This window comes from Chenopodium quinoa, unplaced genomic scaffold (genome assembly GCF_001683475.1).
Source record: "Chenopodium quinoa cultivar QQ74 unplaced genomic scaffold, ASM168347v1, whole genome shotgun sequence".
Classification (NCBI taxonomy): domain Eukaryota; kingdom Viridiplantae; phylum Streptophyta; class Magnoliopsida; order Caryophyllales; family Amaranthaceae; genus Chenopodium; species Chenopodium quinoa.
The window spans coordinates 7,928,321-7,947,806 of NW_018742418.1; the positions used below are offsets into that span (position 1 = coordinate 7,928,321).

Genomic DNA, 19,486 nt, shown 5'->3' on the forward strand with positions numbered 1-19,486 from the left:
AGCCATTTTTGTGTGACACTTTAGCTTTAATTTATTTCTAGCTTAGTTTATTTTTTTAGTTTTGAGGTATGATAAAGGTATGATCTTTATAGAAGTATTATATGGATGGTACGAAATAAAATTTGTGATGATATGGGGAGTAGCTTTTGGGATTTTTTTTTTTTTTTTTACAAATCAATTCATTAATCAAAAGTCATACGACATCTACAAATGAAATCTAAATCAACAAATACATAAAATTAAATCAGATAAGGCTTTCCTTTATCAAAGCTACGATCGTTGAATAGATTTTACACTCGTTGAATAGAATTTACACTGTGGTACATCTCTCGCATACATCGCTGGAATATATAGGCTTTTTGGAGAGACGGTTTAACGATTTGTTGTAGCCGTAAGGATGATTTTCATCTGATTCACTTGAACGCCTTTGAAGATTTGACAACCGTTACGATCTCGAACAACTATTTAGCGATGAACTGATAGTAGGGCAAAAGATGATTATTTTTTTTTTTTTTGAAAGAGATGATTACCTTTTTTAATAAACCCTAACACACAAAAAACCCCTAAACAAAAACAAACAACAAAACTAACAAAAACTAACGACTCCACCATAGAGAGACGGACGAATATCTACACTACTTGTGTAGATTTATTGAAAACTAAATTGCAAAACTAAAGAAAATTCAAGGAAAAGGGTCGGAAATAGTCTGATTTCCGAAAACATTAGACTATTTCCGGCCTAAACGACCAAGAATTTGGAGAAACCCTTGAAGAGAGAGGAGAGAAGTGGAGAGGCGTAGGGATGGCAATGGGTCGGATTCGAATCGGATTATGCAAAATCCGACTCCGACCCTACAAAATGTTGGATTTTTAATCTGCCTCCGCCTCCAACTCCGACATCCGATTCCGAGAATCCGACTTAAATTTCCAGCCTCCGACTCCGACCCGGTCCAACTCTGACTCCGACTTTGAATTTATTTTTGACCCAATTATCAATAGCAACCTATATATAATCAACTTCAAAAACCTATGAATACATGAATTCAATGATAAAATATATATAAGTACATAGAAAAGTAGGAGTCGGATCGGATAAGTCGGATTCTAAGTAGACTCCAACTTCGACCCTTTTCCGACTCAAAGTCGGATTTTTTAAACAAAGTCGGATTCGGATTATTATTTCTCGGATTCGATTCAGATCTTTTTCTTCGGATCGGATCGGACCAGCGACGGATTCTGACTAGATTGCCATCCCTAGGCAAGAGTTTCTACGTGCAAGTATTGATTGTAAATTATGAGTAGTTTTTGGGATATTAAAAAAGTAAAGCATAGTTACTCTAATGTTTAATTGTTACATGGTATTATTATATGTGTCATTGTAATATTTCATTGTTACAAAAAATGTAAATAATAAGATTAAGTAACAAATTTAGCACGATACATTCGTCTTATAATGTAATAGCTAATCGTGTATATTTGCAATAGTATAATTACACAAATAGTGACAGTGTAAATGATGTAACGTTTTTTTTTTTCCCCGAAATAAATTGATATGATGTAACCTTTATTTTTTTATTTGAATTTGTTTAATGTTTATCCTTAAAAATTCTTGAATGTTACATAGACAATTTAATTTTAAAAAAGAATTTCAGATATTCTAATAGATATTCTGTTACAAAAATATAGTACCTCCTTTTTTTTTTAGTTGACACGTTTTGATTTTAGCACTATTCACACACTCCTCTTTGACCGTGTTTCGTGTTTTATACGTAATGAAAAATACAGTTGTGTGAGATCTTGTTAGATTCGTCACGATATATATTTTCAAAATATCAACTTTTCATAACTTTTACTTGTCAATAATTAAAAATATTAATGATTGAATTTGTGCATTGGCAAACGTGACTAAAGAAAGATGTCATCTAAAAAGAAACGGAGGAAGTAGTAATTTGGAGTGAAACTTTTTCATATAATTTCACCCGTTATAAGATTCATTTGTATTATTTTAGGAGAAGGAGAGAGGACAAGGAGAAGGAGAGTAATTACGCATCCCAAAGCACATTTTATATGTTAAATATCTATAATTGTATAAGAGTAAAAATTTATAAAAAGTTGATAGAGTGAAATTTTTTATGAGACGAATTTAACAAGATCCCACATGATTATATTTTGATTAATGTATAAATCATATTATATGGTCAAACAAGAGTGACGAATAGTGCAAAAGTCCAACTGTTGCGATAATATTGGAACGGAGTAAGTAATACATTAAAGATATGTTATCAAAGTAGTTTAATTAAAAATATAATAAGTAAACATTAGACACAGGCCAGGGTTACAGTCTCAAATTGGAGGAAGTCCTTGTTTATTTTATCACCTTGATAAACGAATTATCGTAAATAAATCAATAAAATATCTAGGCAGTATGACATTTTCATAAATATATTTACATCTATAAAATCCATATTTTAAAAAAGTTGTTGAATTATTTTCAATTTCCAATAAATAAAATTTGTATATCATGGTGATAAAACTTTTATTTTCTCACCTTGAAGTGAGAATCATCAATAAAAAAAAAATGAAGGAATAAAAGACCGTGTATGTGATTCGAAATTCCTCCACCACAATTGTAGTGAACGTAGGACAAGACTATATCTATAATCCAATACATCATTGGTCCACAATTGTAATTTGTAAGATAATGACTATGACAAATTGATGATCTCATCATCTAAAACTTTTAGAATAGACCCGTTGTATAATAACTTATTGTGCACCCATTTATTTTTGTAAAAAATTCACCTGTTATAAGATTGAATTGTAACTATCTTTCATTTCCAAACTACTCTCTCTCCTTTACTATGACACGAAAAGTGGTTACATAAAGCGTAAAAAGTAATCATATTCCTCGAAATCAAAAGGTAACTGAATCGCTATTCGTCGTTTGCAAATTACTGGGTGACGTTCACATTTTTAATCGAAATGACTTTTTTGCCCTTGTGGGTATTTTATCTATTTAAGGGTCCACCATGGGTAAATTTAGTTACCGACAACATTAAAAACATTACCGAGCCCACCACTTGTGTTAAAAAAATCCCGAGCATTAAAAAATCCTGGTTCCACCATTGTACGATAATCCCGAGGAATTTGAAAATCCCGGGGCAGAAAAGAAAAGTGTACGGAGCGGTGTTTTACGATGGACGACGACAACGTTCACACGTCGGAGGATTCGACGGAAGAATCTGTAAGTATCCGGATGGGTACATCCGCCTGAAATTTCCGGATGTATGTGGGGACATCCGGAAATTTTGGGCGGATCTCCCCCAGGTTTCCGGAAAAAAAAGGCGGATGTCCCTTTTTTTTTTGTTTTTTTGTTTTTTTTTTCTTACGTAATTGTTATTGTTATTGTTATTATTATTATGGTTATTAATATTAGTTTTGTTAATGTAAATTTTTGTTATGATTATGATTATTATTAATATTATTACTACTATTATTATTACTATTGTTGTTATTATTATTATATTAGTTATTATATGTTAATGTTACATAGTTATTGTTGTTATTGTTATTAGTATTATTATTGTTATTGTTATTATTATTATCATTAGTATTATTATTGTTATTATTATTATCATTAGTATTATTATTGTTATTGTTATTGTTATTGTTATTGTTATTGTTATTGTTATTATTATTATTATTATTATTATTATTATTATTATTATTATTATTAATACTATTAATATTATTATTGTTATTATTGTTATTTTTATTATTATTATGATTATTTGTATTATTATTGTTATTATTATTGTTAAATTTAAAATACTAATCCTTGCGTGTTTTATTTGTTTGTGTTGTTATTTTGATAGGATTCAGAGGTTGAAGACGACGGTGACGTTGTGAATTACAGTGCACATTTTGTGACAGACACGGTTTTTCTAACGTTTGACGATGCAATTACATGGGCGGATGCTGTTGCAATAAATCTGGGATTTATTTTGGTGAAATCGTCTTTCAACAAACAGAGGGATGGTCGACCAGTTCGATATTTAAGATGTGACCGGGGACGCAGGAGTAAGCCGAGAGATCTTGAGAACGCAATTCGGAAGGACACCAAAACCAAGGGCATTGGTTGTCCTTTCTACATCAAGATATGTTACGAGTTCGTCACCAATACTTGGTTTATCCGGGCGAAAGATGATGTAACTGGGACCCACAACCATCCAATGATTGCTTATCCAGAGGGTCATCGTAAAATTAGTGGGTTGAGCCCGAATGCGAAGCAGGTTGTGCGTGACATGACGAAGTCTAAGGTTGAACCGCGTAACATCATGGCGACTATTGCGGAGCAATTTCCTAATGATCATCCAAACATCAGACACATCTACAACTGCCGGAATGACTTCAGAGAGGAGATGTCTGACGGTGCCTGGCAACGACTCGACCGAGGATGCCGCACATTTTCGTTCTCTGATGGAAGAGGTGTTTGATAGTGATCCTGCTGTTCTTCAAAACGTGTCTCGCATCATTGAAGAGGAGCTGCATCCGGATCATTCCGATCTCAGAGAGCCTGCTGTAAACCACCGGGTTCGTGGTCGACCAAGAAACAATGATACAAGACGTGATCGTTCTTATTTTGAACATGTAAACCGCCAACACACTGAACGCGGCGCACGACAAACAGGTACGATTGAATGTTGTGTTTTTCACATAAATCAGCGTTCACTAAACTATTAACTGAAACCTACATTTGTGCAGGAGATGTAAACGACATTAGCCAAAGCCGTTATCGACACATGCTTCCAGGGCTGATGTTGCCTTACATCACAGGATGGAAGGATGTCATTGGTGATGGGAACTGTGGGTTTCGTTGTGTGGCCGAGTTCTTCTTCGGTGATCAAGGCTGATGGTATGACACTCGAGAGACAATAACGAATGAGGTCCTCGGTTATCGAGCCCTATATGAGAGGATTTATGGGCTTGGAAGACTTGAGATCAATGTGCAGCGTATTTGATGGGACGCTGGGGCGGTTGATTCCCGTCATTGGATGGTTGCAATACAAGATTTATTTCCTATTGCGACTTGGTTCAACGCAGCGGTTATTATTCTTGGTGTAGGCCAAACACCAACTTGCTACTACCCATGCCTCACAATATTGCCGTTGCGGGCAAGAAGGGGGGTCACAGCACCGGAGCGAGAGTTTGTCATCGCTACAGTTGGGGCCTCACATTTTATTTGTATTGAACTTGCACCTGATTTGTCACTTCCCCCGGTTGCAGGTTGGTGGACCGAGCACCACGACCCAAGTGTTGACGGTTGGGATCAGCGTTACGAAGCTAGAAGGAACATGTGGGATGCCTTAATTAGATAGTGAACATGTTGTTGTACTTTCATTTATGTTAAACAGTTGTCGTTATGTAATTTGCAACGAATTGAACTTAATTAAACAAAATATTTAGAAAACCACCAAAACAGTTGTTCAATACTTAAAGTACGTGACGAATAAATAGTACATAAACGAAATGCGTACAAGGGAAATAAAAAAAAAACAGGAAGTTCACAACCCCATCATCGCCCTCCAATTTAGGAAATTCATGTAAAAAATGTAAAAAATGTGAACGTCACCTAGTAAAATGCGAACGACGTTTAACAACTTATATCATTTTGAAAGTTATTACAACATTCGAAAGGTAAATATATCATCCAAAAGGTGATTATATCATCCACATGGTGAGTATATTATTTGAAATGTAATTATATCATTCAAAAAGTAAATGTATAATTATATTATTCGAAAGGTAATTATATCATCTAAAAGGTAATTGTATCACCTGAAAAAATGATTTTATCATATGACTAAATTATTAAAAATACGACTAATCATTCAAAATATGACTCACAACAAGATAATTATAACATCTAAGAAGTAATCATCCACAAGATGACTATATTATATGGAAGTGTCAAATTATTGGGTCTACAATATAAATTAGTGTAGATCAAACCGAGTTTATACAAGACCTTCTATTATAGTGTGTGCGCTCTCTCTTTTTTTTTTTTTACTTAAATTTCTTTATGTTCCTCATTGCCTCCCATTCCTTTACAACCTTCTTATTCCAACAAAATGCTAGAGCTGGCTTATATAATAGAGATATGAGTATATCATATTAACTATTACTAAAATATAATATTGCTGACATCATCTATCCTCAAACTATCCTATGTGTCATTCTCAAATTAAAAATTTTCCCTCCAATACTATACATGATGTCATCAATTATTAATGATTTTTTTTTTATCTACACTTTTAACATCAACGCATAAGTGTCTATATAAAATTCAATCAACTAAGTTTCTCCACAAACTTATAGTTTCGCATACCTAATTTGTTTGATGATTGATCGTGATTTCAATTTTTTTTTACTTTCCTTAAATATAAATTATTTTTATATTTAATCTAACCTTCATATACAAGTAATGAGACAGAACATAAGTTACAAAAAAGATTAATTCTAATCGTGCAACACATGGAGATAACCTAGTTGTATAACAAAAGACACTACTAGAAAAAGGCCATTTTCTGACGGAATAGTTCCGACGGACCTCAAATTCCATCGGAAAATTCGAAATTTCCGACGGAATATCCCTTACAATAATTCCGGCGGAATTAAATTCAGTGAACCGGTGCAAAAAATGGCCTAAAAAAAAAAATTTTTAGCACCGGTTCTGTTTCAAAGTCGGTGCCAAAAGTACCCAAAAAATTAAAAAAAAATGTTTTTTTTTTGCATTTTTTTCACTTAAATGGATATAAACACACTAACATATATATAAAGTTTCATTTTCATTACAAAAGGCTGTAATATTACAATTAACCAGCACTTCAACATCTTTAGTTTTGGCTTTTTCTAACTTAAAATCAACATGTGTTACAACTTAAAACCAGAGTTTAGAGTTGCTTGTAGGTGCTCAGTGGGCACAACGAAATACCATTTGATTTAAGCCAGGTCGCTGTGTAGCTTCTGGTTTAGGCTGCTGGTGTTTTGTTGTTGTTTAAGCTGTTGTTTTATGTTGGCTGTGTTGCTTGCTTTGTGTCTGGTTGCTGGTTTCTATTTGCAGGGTGTGTTTAGCTGTTGCTGGCTACTGCTTTCTATTTCTGGCTGCTTTGGCTCTGGCTGGTGTGTGCTGGTTCAGGCTGCTGGTTTCTGTGCTGCATGCTGCTAGCTTGTCTCTGCTTCTGTCTGCCAGTTATGTTGCATTCTCTCTGCACTTCTACTGCTGTTCCTTGCTTCTTCTTGCTCCCACAGCAATTTTTCTTGTGTTGTTGGTGAGAAGTGATTAATTGGAGATGATTTTCCAGTCTAACCATCCCTCGCAACAAATGTGAAATTAGCTACAAGAGCCACTGAATTTGACATTTGGGAACCATCTACAAAAGAAGAAATTAATGTTGGGAGAGAGTGGAGAAAGATCCAAACGATTCTTCATACTTCATAGCCCGGTTATTCAGTCAAAAAGGTGGTTAGTTTACGATAAATACCACAATTAACAATCTCTTGTTTCTATTACTAAGATTGATGACTACATCTGACTATTTTCTTTAATGGTATATCAGAAACCACCTTCTTGGTTTAATATAGATCTTTAATGGTGCATCGAATCTTCTATCTTATCTACAGTTTTGTTTGCCTTGATTTACATGTAATCTCACCAATTTTCTATCTCATCAAATCCATCCATCCATAAATAGATATATAGTAAATAAAATAACAGTCTATAAAAGGCAAACAAAAGGGACAGAGGAAGAATATCACTGGAGAAATATTTCTGATGATTAACTTTACTAGCTGTTGTGTGATACTTTAGTTATACCAACCTCTAATACGAAGATAGTTTATTCATAATCACACAAGATGTCAGCTACTGAAATCTTAGCAAACAAATTACCTTGTGGTGGTTGCAACACTTCAAGCTGCATCTCCATGGATGACCTCCCAACCCATGTAACAGCACCAACTAGACTCAGGTCTGCATCAACGCGAATCGGCTTCTTGAGAAGAATCTTATCTACAGCAGCAGTCACCAAAAGTATCGGCCTTGTCATTCCACCAGGGTTGGAGCAGTGCTGGAAAACATCAAACAGAAAACTATGATACTGTTACTCAGCCAGCAATGAAAATATATAATCCTCAGAACAGGTTATTCTAAAATAATGTTTGAAGAGTAATGCTTTATACCGAGTATAAGTTAGTCTATAGACAAATAACATAAAACAATACGAAGTGTGGTATTACTCCATATAATATGAACTAGTATGTTCTCCAGAAAGAAGAATACACACAACAGATGCTCATAAACATCAGTTCTTAGTTTAAATGCTGGAAATAAAATAGGTGTACAGCACTGATGCACTAGAGATAAAATTATTACTTAATGACCAGTTTGTCCATCATAGGCCTGGCTCAGGCAATACTTATTAACTACAACGATATAGAGTTTTATAGCCAAAATTAGACAAGTATTTTTCCTACAAAATCAACCAGTAATACAGTTGACGGTATCTTTGTAACTAATGAATAAGGGGCAGTACTGCTCGTTCAACCAGCTTCCTTCTAGGCATTTGGAAAGGAACAAAAGACTTTGTATGAGTTTGCATTAACTTAACAAGTTTCTCAATAATGGAACATATCTTATAACTTATACATCATTTGAAACACTGCATGCTTTTATAGATCTTTGTAATATATAAGATCTGCATCTGCTGCACACAAAGAGCCAAGGTGAGCAAGTTAACAATCTAGGCCACAGGACACCACTATTACCCTAGCAACTCCAATTTGGCTGCTACTTAAGGCTGGAAAAGGGGGTGACATGCACAAATGTACAAATTATTACCCCCTATGATTGCCGAGCTTTTATATGCACAAATGTACAAATTATTACCCCCTATGATTGCTTGTTCAGTATCACAATCAGCTTTCAATATTAAGATTTAGAAATTTATATGATGTTAATTGTGTATACATCATCTAGCTTTAATGTCATACTCATATAGTTATATTCATGTTTATTATGAAAACTGACAACAGAAAATTGGAAACTATGTTATTTTTAAGTTTCAAAAAACCGAAAGCAATAACAAATAGACCTTCATGGGATTAAAGCTTTTTGAAATTTTATCTATAATTTTCTTTCCCGAAACCCCACTTATGGGATTAAGGCTTTGATTGATTGATTGAATTTTTTTTCCCAAAACAAGCATGCTTTTGCTGTGACCTTAAATGCTAAATAAGGCCACAAACTTTCTGCAGGTTAGAGATACACCGTCGTATATAGCCTTACTATACAAAAGATACAATGTTGTTAACTGTATTTTCTCCCTTTCACTTCATATACAAAGATAGCATCAGGGTGAAACAGCCTAGGCAAATATAGCTCTAACCCAAATTCCTAGACAATAGCGAGAGAATCAAACTTTTCCAATACTCTCATTGTAATAGACAAATTTCAGGCAACAATCTACTAAATACACAAACAAGCTAAAGAATTAAGATTTCGACAAATGAGCATGAGCATGATCAATCAATTGATATTTCAAAAATAATCAATTACAGAGTATAATCCTTCAAACAAAACCAATTATACCCCAGAAACATAAATCACCAAACAGAAAAACCCCAATCCACAAAAATCATCAAAAAAATCACCTTGTAAGAAATCGTACCAGGAAGAGCATCAAGATCCTCCAACATTTTACCCCATCTTTCTTGCTTGATCAAGTACATTTTCGTCACTATCATTCGCTGATACTGTCGCGACACAATTCATCAGGATGCTGCATTTGAGCAAACCCATATCACCTCTCATTAGAAACAACCTGAGGATCTTTCTGAATCAAATTCCCATTCTCATCATACCCATCTTTTAAGAAAACAACCCTAGATTTCAATTGTTCATCATTAATCAAAAAAAAAAAAAAAACCATAAAATCTAGATTTCAAATCGAAGAGCATATACCTCGAATTTGTGTTTTTTGAATCGATAATTGATTCAAGTTTGTTGTTGTTGTTGTATTTGGTTCACATTGACGGCGGCGGCGAGGGTGGTTGTGCTTGGTTATGGAGAAGAAGAAGGAGATCGAAAGAGAGAAGAAAGGAAAGGGAAAGTGGCGGTTATGGAGAAGGAGAGAGAAGGAGGTTGAGGAAAGTGCTGAGAGAAAGCTCAGATGCCCCTTCTTCAATGGAGAATGTCGAGTACGCTTCAATTGGGGGAGAGAGAGAGGAGAGAGAGGCAGATGAGAGAGTACGCTTCATTTGGTTCACATTATAACCGTTTTTTTTTTACAGCAGCTTTCGCACCAGTTTGAACTGAACTGGTACGATTTACTCACTTTTCGCACCGATTTTGTTAAAACCGGTGCGAAAAGTTTTGTTTTTCGCTCCGATTTGGTTAGAATCGGTGCAAAACTCTTTCCCTCAATCCCGCCTATTTTATTTCGCACCGGTTTTTTTAAAATCGGTGCGCATTTGACGGAACCCATTTAAGTTTTTCTACTAGTAAAATGACCGCAATAGAGAGGAAAGACCAGAAAAAGTAGTATGAGTTTATGCATCGTTTCCCAGCAACACATGTTCCACCATTCAACCTCAGAGTCGAGACCCCAGGGATGACCTGGGTAGTGGCGGAGTAGGCAGGGTACCCCGGCTATAGCTTAACTTTTGTTTATGTAGTATGTACATGTACTTAATTTGGATTATGTTTTATGCCTGCACACAATCTATGTTATATATATATATATATATATATATATATATATATATATATATATATATATATATATATATATATATATATATATATATATATATATTTATATTATATTTATTTATTTATTTATTTATTTTTGTAATTAAATCATGAATTAATTTTAGCTTGAATTAGGTGCAGGAGGTATAGGTTTCGAATAGTGGTAATTCCAAAAATAAATTGACTAATTTGTTAAATTAGCAGGTGACCTTCCGACGGAATTTTTTATGGTATTATCCGTCGGAAGCAGGTTTGTTGCGACGGGAACATAATCCGTCGAAATATGGTGACGGATTTTCAGATGGACATTTCGACGGATTTTTAGATGGACAATGCCGTCGGAAATCATATATTTTCCTAGGGAAAATAAATCCGTTGGAACTTTGCGACGGAAATGTGCATCGTAAGATTCCGACGAAAATTTAATCCCTCGAAAGATACAGTCCTTACAACGGAATATTTCCGTCGGAACGTGTTTAATTACGACGGATTATTCCGTCGAAAGAGGTATATACCGACAGGATTAATTCCGTTTGAATATTGCGAAGGATTCTCAATTTAAGTCAATCCATGCGCCGACAGATTTAATTCCGTCGGAATATGCTTTTCCGACGAAAAATCTCTCGGAAAAAGTCGAATTTCCTACAAAATGTTTGCGACAGACTATTTCGACGGAATTTCGTAGAAGGATGATTTCCAACGGAATTCCGTAGGAAAGATGATTTCCGTCGAAATTTTGAATAATTTCGACGGATTTTTTCCATCGAAAAACGGCTGTTTTTTAATAGTGAGAAAATGTTAAAAGGGGGAAAATGATAACCTAGTATGAGAATCGATCATCACTCGTTCTCGTTGGAACAAACAAATGGATAAAGATATGAAAAATATAATATGGGCACTTTCATCCCCACTTTCTCTCAAATTTTTGGCCACCACAATTGTGGTAGATGTAGGACAAGATGTACAAATTTAATTGGAGTTCGAGTTTCAAATTAGATTATTAAGTATGAGTCAATTTTGTAATGGAGTTCTCACCATTAAAATGGTTCTCACATGAACCTAAACTATACATATATCATTTAATACGAAAATGATCAAGAAATTGATACAAAGTATTATTTTCTACACAAAGAAGTACAAGATAGGCAAGATGTAGAAATCACCTGAGTTCTATATTTAAAATTTTATTTAATCATGACTCTAAAATATAATCTGCCTCTATAATAAGGGAAAAAAACATGAATTTGTAAAACTTACTACATAGACGAAACTCTATAATTATTCTATTAAACATCAATGAATTTAAATTTGCTAAATGATATTAAACCATAATGTAGATATATAAACTATTTTCTTAATTATTAAGAATTTCAAACGTACTCCACAATACTTCACATACTTGTTCAAGATTTTTTCTTACTCTTTATGATATCATCTCCCACAATCTCTATAGAACGAGGAAAATGTGAAGATCATAACCGTCTAAAATCTCTATAAATAGACAATTAATAATGCAGCTCAGTACTATAAATGTCCCTATAATCTTAATTACGGATGCATGACAATTAATCAGCTATTAAATTTAATTTGCTCGAAATTGTTCAACTCAACACAATCAATGTTCCAATGGATTTGTTTGACTTGTGAAAATATACTTTTTTGTTTTCAAACTTGTATTAACTAGAAATCTAATTTTGACATCTACATAATCAAGCAATTAGTTATCGTCCACCTGAGTTGATCGAATTGTTTGGTTGTAATTTGATTTTACTTAATGATGGTTATTTTAATTTTGAGACCCGTGGATCTAGGGTCTAGATTTTACAAATTATATGCCCAAGGTATTTTAATAGAATGAGCATGTTTAGTACTTTTGGTTAGTGTATTTTTTAGATTGGAAACGGATTCGATTTTCCGTTACCGAATGTTTGGTAACCATTATCATTACCTTACGATAATGTTTACCTCTCATTTGTTACCTCTCAAAAACTTAGGATAACAAATACCCTTACCCTCCTCAAATGCAAACAAAGGGAGTAAAGTTTTAACTAATTCCTTTCCATGGTTAAACCAAACAAATAAAAAAATAATAGTTAAATGATTCTTTTTCCACCTCTTATTTGTTTCCTTTCCATTCCGTTTTCATTATCCAAACCAAATGCCAAATATATTTTGCTAAATATTTAAGGGCATTATCATGAATTAATTGACGAAGTTTCTTAGAAAGACAAATAATGTTGAGCATTTAATAGCAAATGCTTCACATTTAAAGCCAAATATTGTAGTTTTCAAACCAAATGTTGTACATAAAAACTCAAAGAAACAAGTATTAAATAAATTTCAACTTATTACAAGTTTCCCATTAATTTATACAATTATGTATATATTGTAGGTAGAGATACTATAAAATCAGAAAATATAAAGATTGAAATGTGGGCCGAATTTGTTTAATGTATATAAAACGCTGTGACGTGTTAGGAACAATATCTTAGAAGCAAAATTCGCCCTGACTATGGTGCAATCGGAGATGGCGTTGCCCCCCGAGATCTAACACATCGATCTCTCTTAATGTGCACTCAAAAAGAGAGATTTGGAACTCACAATATGCTCAGGACAAAAACTGATTTTTAAAGGAAGAAGAAGAAGAGATTTTTTGTTGTGTTTCAAAACTGATTGCAAACTCGGTTTTTAAAGACCTTCAAAGGTGTAATTGCTGAAGAAAAATCAGGGAGCAGTAATGATAGGGGGCGGAAAATCAGGGGAATGTTTTTGGACGAGTAAAACGTCTGTTGGGAGCTTTGTAACTTAATAGTCTCATAAAGCTGGACTGTAAGTTATGACACGGCCCAAAAAGGTAGGCACACCACACCACGCAAGTGCCACGAACACGAACTGGTCGGACGGCGACGACGGCTCGCGGGTGGGGATGCCCCCTTCTAGCTCACAACAATAAGGAAAGCACTTCAAACAACTAACCTTAAAGCCTTATATAAAAACCAAGTAAAACTTTCCTTCCTCCACCAATGTAGGACAAAACTCTTTTCTTCTAATATATAAAACAAGTAAAACCAACTTTATCCCATTAATGTGGGACAAAGAGTTTTCCTCCAAAACACATAGCTTGTTTCCTTAATATTATTCCCAACAATCCCCCACAAATGCGAGGGAAAAAGGATTTTTTTTTAAAAAAATAAAACCTCCTATTCTGAGCATTCTAGTAGGTTTGATACTTAAGCACTGGTATCTTTCGATATGATTGAACCTATACATAGTGAAAATCAGGCAACTCCTTTGTTAAGTGAGTGAACGAATCTGGAACTCACTCAACTCAAAAGTTAAATCCTAATAACACATATCTTACCTTAAACATTGTGAGCTCCGCGATAAAAACAACCACCAATATTGGCCATCGAACTTGGGATGTTCATGAGTGCCTTAGAAAGACCGCTCATGTCTTTCATAGAAGGTGGCCAAACCTTCACACCCACGTAGGTGATTTTATGAAGTCTATCACATAGACCACCCAGAACTTGGGTGTAATACCCTAGAAATTCCTTCCCTTTAAAATACCTATTTTGCCCTTTTTAAAATAAGAAATAGGAAAATCTAAGAATATACCGCCACCGTGAAAACGACTAAGGCAAATATCAAAGACTCACACACAGCGGAAGACTATCTTTAAAAAACCATTTAAAACAAGTCTACTTTAAAAGTCAAACCAAACGAAAGTAAAGTCAAACTAAGTCAACCTACAAATCAGAACCATTGTAAGCCCTTAAAACCAAACGATATTAAAACCCTTTGTGTTAGTCTCATGAGCAGAATACAATAAATAATATTCAAAGCAAATAAAACACATCATATTCCTATGAGAACTAAGCATGATTCGCTCTTCACTCATGCCCCTCATGAAAATGCTTTATCACCTGAAAAGCTTCTCACTACTTGTCCCCACTACTCGCCTTTAGAAATGGGTCGTCGTAGGGTCAAGGTAAAGACAAGGTCAAACAAACATACAAATGCACAATTAGCAATGCTGAGTACATAAGCATAATAAAAACACACTAACATGCTTCTATCCTATCATCACACAACTTACCGTGTAGCACCTGTTTACAAGCATACAAAACATTCAACACCTAACTAGACAAATACCGATGTTCATTTAATTTTGATTACACATCGAACGGGTTTTCAACCAAATCTCTGCCTCAAATAAATTGAGGTAAACTACACCGGGAGCTAACCGGGTAGGCAAATGTCACATGAAGTGACTGGACGTCCTGCGCATAAGATAAATAAAAAGGAAAATACAGCGTTCTCAGTAGAAGTCATGGTTAAATATAAAACCCCATAACTCCACCCATATGTTCATACTCAAGGTATATACGTTCCAAGAGTTTTGGTGTGTAATCTCTTTCACTTTACGTTGTTTACAAATTATTCTACTTGGTGATGACTCTCAAACCATAGCACAATCAAACATTATAATTCTTTCAAGCAAACATACATACCAATTTAATTCTTGAATAATTAGTGACCACATAAATTTAATTGTTGAACCATTTTTAATCTACCTTGGTGTCAAAGATACCTTAAACGCATAATGCGTCGCAAATCCTATCCCTTGGTGTTAGAAACAGCTTAAGTGCATTTAAGCACCGCAATATAATTTATTCCTGTGTACTAAGACACTTAAATAGCTCAATTCCCATGCTTAAAGCATTAATAAAATTATATGAACCATAATAAAATTCCCTTCTCATATTCCAAACCCAATTAAACATTTAGTTTAATTAAACATGCTCTCTAACATGCCAATAATAAAAGTGTGGTTCATAACCAACATGCCAACATAATTAATTCCAATCACCAATTCACCATAAATAATTCACACATCACAAATCATTCACCAACATCGATCCAATCAACAAATTCCAACCATCACCTATCATGATACTACTTGGAATTAATTAAGCAAAGCCTAGCATGCTTCTACATATTCAAATAATTACTAAGTACGCGAACGTACCTTGAATATGATCTCAAAATTGCCACGACTAAATAAAATCACTCAATTGAAAGTCTCCTACAAACCAAAATTACAAAGAAGTATTAATACATCTTCCACACAAATTTCCAACAATATATACACTCTTTAAATCACTCATAAAGCCTCTAAGACAAGCTGAAATTTAATTTAAAACCCTTACTTTTATTCCCAATTAATGGGTAATTAAAAATCCTTTCAACAAACATAATTATAGCTTGTATATAAAAATTCCAACATTATTAATACTTATAAAATTGCTGTAATTTAGTTTAAAACATTAATTTCAATAGTTTTAATCAACCACAATCAAATTCCATCAATAAACATTAATTTAGAAACCTAGGGTTTTCAATTTGGGGCTTTTTAATTCAAAACCAAATTTGAAAATTTATATACAAAATACTTATTTTCATCCATCATAAAATCATCCCAAAACCCAAAAACAATAATTAGATTAAGGCTAGATTAAATTAAAACAAAAAGAATAATTAATTTTTTACTTTTTCGAAAAACCGCAGCACCGACACCACAGCCGGCTGCTGCCGTGCCTGCTGGTGGTGCCATTGTTATCGCAGGCGCCTGCTAGTGGTTGCGGCGGTGGTCCGGTAGCTTGTGGTAGTGGGCGGCAGCGTGTGGTGGTATGTGGGTGGTGATTGAAGCTCAAATAAATTAAAGGGGAAGGGGAAAAATTAAGGGGAAAAGAAAATAAGAGGAGATAGAGAGAGTTTACCTTTGGGTGGACTCCACCTTAGGCATATGATGGGTATTTATACCCTCTCTCAATAACCCTCCTACTTAAAATAATGATCTCTTTCCTAATCAAACTAGTATTTTGACTTTCCTTAAATACCATTGACTTTAAAAAAATAATCTTCTTATAAAATAATATGCCCCAATAGTTCCAAATCATAAAATAAAATATTTTTGAGATTATTAAATAATTAAAAATAAATTTTTTTAATTAAATAATTCTTTTTAAATTAATAAAAATCATAAATAATTCATTTCGAATTATTTAAATACTTTAAGAAATACTTATTTAAACTAAAATACGTAAAAAAGTATGGGCTATTACATTCTACCCCCTTTAAAAGAATTTTCGTCCCGAAACTTGGGCAATAAAAATCAAACTTTTTTCTCACTTTGTATAATATTGTTGTACTCTTTTGTCATACTTTTGCTTTTAACACCTCTTTGAGATCAAAATTAATCGAAATAACCATAAAAAATGTGCAAAAAGCACAAAAATAACTAAAAATATAGGGAATAAGCGCGAAATTCTACCACATTCTACCCCCCTTAAAAGAAACGAGTTACGTCCCCGTAACTCACCATACCTTAAACAACTTAGGGTATTTCTTTCTCATCTCATCCCCAGCTTCCCAAGATGCTTCCTCATACTTTTGGTTAGACCATAACACTTTAACAATCTTAACTTTCTTATTGCGTGTACTATGCACTTTACTATCAAGGATCTTGACAGGTCTTTCCTCATAAGTTAAGCTTTGATCTAACTTAATAGCTTCAGGTTGTAGCACATGTGATTTATCTGGGATATACCTTCTTAGCTGAGATACATGAAATACATCATGCACTTTACTTAGCTCCATAGGTAAGGCCAACTTATAAGCTAATTTGCCTATGCTTTGCAATACTTCATATGGACCAATATACTTTGGGCTAAGCTTTCCTTTCTTTCCAAACTCATTACACCTTTCATTGGTGACACCTTTAACAATACTTTGTCACCAACCTCAAATTCCTCCTCTCTACGCTTCAAATCCGCATAGCTCTTTTGGCGATCTTGCGCCGCTTGGATCTTAGCTTCAATCTCCCTCACCTTCTTAACTGTATCCTCAATCATTTGAGGCCCTAAAATCATTGTTTCACTTATGTCGTTCCAACAGATTGGACTGCGACACTTCCTTCCATATAATGCCTTAAATGGAGTCATGCCAATGCTTGCATGGTAGCTATTATTATAGGAAAAATTCAATTAAGTCCAAGCTATCTTCCTATCCATCTTGGAAATCTATAACACAAGCCCTCAACATGTCTTCCTAGGTTTAAATGGTTCTCTCAGTTTGCTCATCTGTGGCAGGGTGAAAAGCTGTACTCATCTTAAGTGTTGTACCAAAGTTTTCCTGCACACTCTTCAACAACCTTGAAAGAAACTTAGAATCTCTATCCGACACAATATCTTTTGGAACTCCATGTAACCTCACCACATTTTTGATGTAAGCTTTTGCAAGTTGTTCCATTTTCCAGGTCCCCTTCATTGGTATAAACACCGCAAATTTTGTAAGTCTACCCACCACTACCCAAATGATGTCGTTTTCACTCTTTGACTTTGGGAGGCAAGTCACAAAGTCCATTGAAATACAATCCCATTTTCATATAGGAATTTCCAATGATTGCACTGTTCCTTGCGGTCTTTTGTGTTCTATCTTCACTTTTTGGCAAGTTAGACACTTTTCCACAAATTTCGCAACTACATTCTTCATTCTGGGCCACCAATACACCTTTTTCAAATCTTTATATAGCTTGTCCCTTCCTGGTTGTACTTAGTATGGGTATTGTGACCCTCTTCCACCAACTTTCTTTTTACCTCCTCACATTTTTGTGGTACACACTAACGGCCTTTGTACCTTAACTCCCATCTTCATGAATCTTGAAATCCGTAGATTTTCCTTGCTTTATTTTCTCACGAATCCTATCCAACTTTACATCTCCTGCTTGATTTTCCCTTATCTCATCAAATATTGTTGGTTGAATACTTAGATTCGCAAGTATGCCTGATGGCACTCCCCATTCTACCACTTTAAGATTCATTTTCCTCATCTCTCTACATAACTCATCGACCACTATCAAAGTATTTAGTCCATGACTGGTTTTACGACTTAGAGCATCTGCGACTACATTTGCTTTCCCGTCATGATATCGTATGTCTAAGTCATAATCCGTCGTATACTCTAACCATCTCCTTTGGCATGATTTTAAATCCCTTTTAAGTGAAAATGTATTTGAAACTCTTATGGTCTGTGTAAATCCTACATTTCACTCCATACAAGTAATGCCTCCAAATCTGTAGCGCAAAAATGATTGCAGCTAGTTCTGAGTCATGAGTAGGGTAATTTACTTCATGAGTCTTTAATTGTCTTGATGCATACGCAATCACCTTCCCCTTTTGCATAAGTACACATCCTAGATCATTCTTGGATGCGTCACTATATACATTATAAACTCCATTATCGTCTGGTAGTGTAAGCACTGGCGGTGTAATTAACTTTTGTTTGAAGATTTGGAATGCTTCCTCACACTTGTCATCCCATTCAAACTTCTTGTCCTTCTTCATTAGAGAGGTCATAGGTTTAGCAATCTTCGAAAAATCTTTCACAAAACGCCTATAATACCCTGCTAAACTTAAGAAACTTCTAAGTCAGACACCGTTTTTGGCGTAGGCCAACCTTTCACTGCCTCAATATTTGCTGGATCTACTTCTACCCCATCTTTGGACACAAAATGACTTAGAAATGCCACTTTCTCCAACCAAAACTCACACTTAGAGAACTTTGCGTAAAGCTTGTTTTCCCTTAGTGTTTGCAGAATTGCCCTTAAATGTT

At 34.4% G+C, this 19,486-nt stretch overlaps 3 protein-coding genes across 4 annotated transcripts; 1 reads left to right on the forward strand and 2 right to left on the reverse strand.

Moving 5' to 3' along the window:
• The first annotated feature begins 3,196 nt into the window (after positions 1 to 3,196).
• Positions 3,197 to 4,496, forward strand: LOC110714329. The gene is made up of 2 exons (XM_021892837.1): positions 3,197 to 3,244; positions 3,876 to 4,496. Exons 1-2 carry the CDS (start codon positions 3,197 to 3,199, stop codon positions 4,494 to 4,496), a joined length of 669 nt encoding a protein of 222 aa, XP_021748529.1.
• A 2,351-nt stretch (positions 4,497 to 6,847) lies between these two features.
• Positions 6,848 to 10,343, reverse strand: LOC110707338 (acyl-coenzyme A thioesterase 9, mitochondrial-like). 2 transcript variants are annotated; one of them, XM_021885370.1, is made up of 4 exons: positions 10,022 to 10,343; positions 9,712 to 9,839; positions 7,952 to 8,129; positions 6,848 to 7,433 (listed from the first exon to the last, which is right to left on the reverse strand). In XM_021885370.1, the coding sequence occupies exons 2-4, from the start codon at positions 9,802 to 9,804 to the stop codon at positions 7,366 to 7,368; spliced, it is 339 nt and encodes a 112-aa protein (XP_021741062.1). In that variant the 5' UTR covers positions 9,805 to 9,839; positions 10,022 to 10,343; the 3' UTR covers positions 6,848 to 7,365. The 2 variants fall into 2 exon arrangements, with proteins under 2 accessions (XP_021741062.1, XP_021741055.1); XM_021885363.1 differs by lacking the exon at positions 10,022 to 10,343 and having other exon boundaries at positions 9,712 to 10,015.
• Positions 10,344 to 17,191: 6,848 nt separating this feature from the next.
• On the reverse strand, positions 17,192 to 18,142 carry LOC110714340. Its single transcript, XM_021892846.1, has 3 exons — positions 18,027 to 18,142; positions 17,617 to 17,836; positions 17,192 to 17,431 (listed from the first exon to the last, which is right to left on the reverse strand). Exons 1-3 carry the CDS (start codon positions 18,140 to 18,142, stop codon positions 17,192 to 17,194), a joined length of 576 nt encoding a protein of 191 aa, XP_021748538.1.
• Positions 18,143 to 19,486: the final 1,344 nt, after the last annotated feature.

Bases quoted from the DNA above. Each gene is read 5' to 3' on its own strand.
- LOC110714340 (XM_021892846.1), bottom strand. From the start codon at position 18,142: ATGAAGGGGACCTGGAAAATGGAACAACTTGCAAAAGCTTACATCAAA. The intron at 17,837-18,026 runs GTTGTTGAAGAG...CTATAATAATAG, and splicing joins GATTCTAAGTTTCTTTCAAG to CTACCATGCAAGCATTGGCA. The intron at 17,432-17,616 runs GTTGGTGACAAA...CATGTATCTCAG, and splicing joins GTAGAGAGGAGGAATTTGAG to CTAAGAAGGTATATCCCAGA.
- LOC110707338 (XM_021885370.1), bottom strand. From the start codon at position 9,804: ATGATAGTGACGAAAATGTACTTGATCAAGCAAGAAAGATGGGGTAAA. The intron at 8,130-9,711 runs GTGATTTTTTTG...GATGTTTTCCAG, and splicing joins CTGGTACGATTTCTTACAAG to CACTGCTCCAACCCTGGTGG. The intron at 7,434-7,951 runs GTAATTTGTTTG...CTTCTTTTGTAG, and splicing joins AGTGTTGCAACCACCACAAG to ATGGTTCCCAAATGTCAAAT.
- LOC110714329 (XM_021892837.1), top strand. From the start codon at position 3,197: ATGGACGACGACAACGTTCACACGTCGGAGGATTCGACGGAAGAATCT. The intron at 3,245-3,875 runs GTAAGTATCCGG...TTATTTTGATAG, and splicing joins AGGATTCGACGGAAGAATCT to GATTCAGAGGTTGAAGACGA.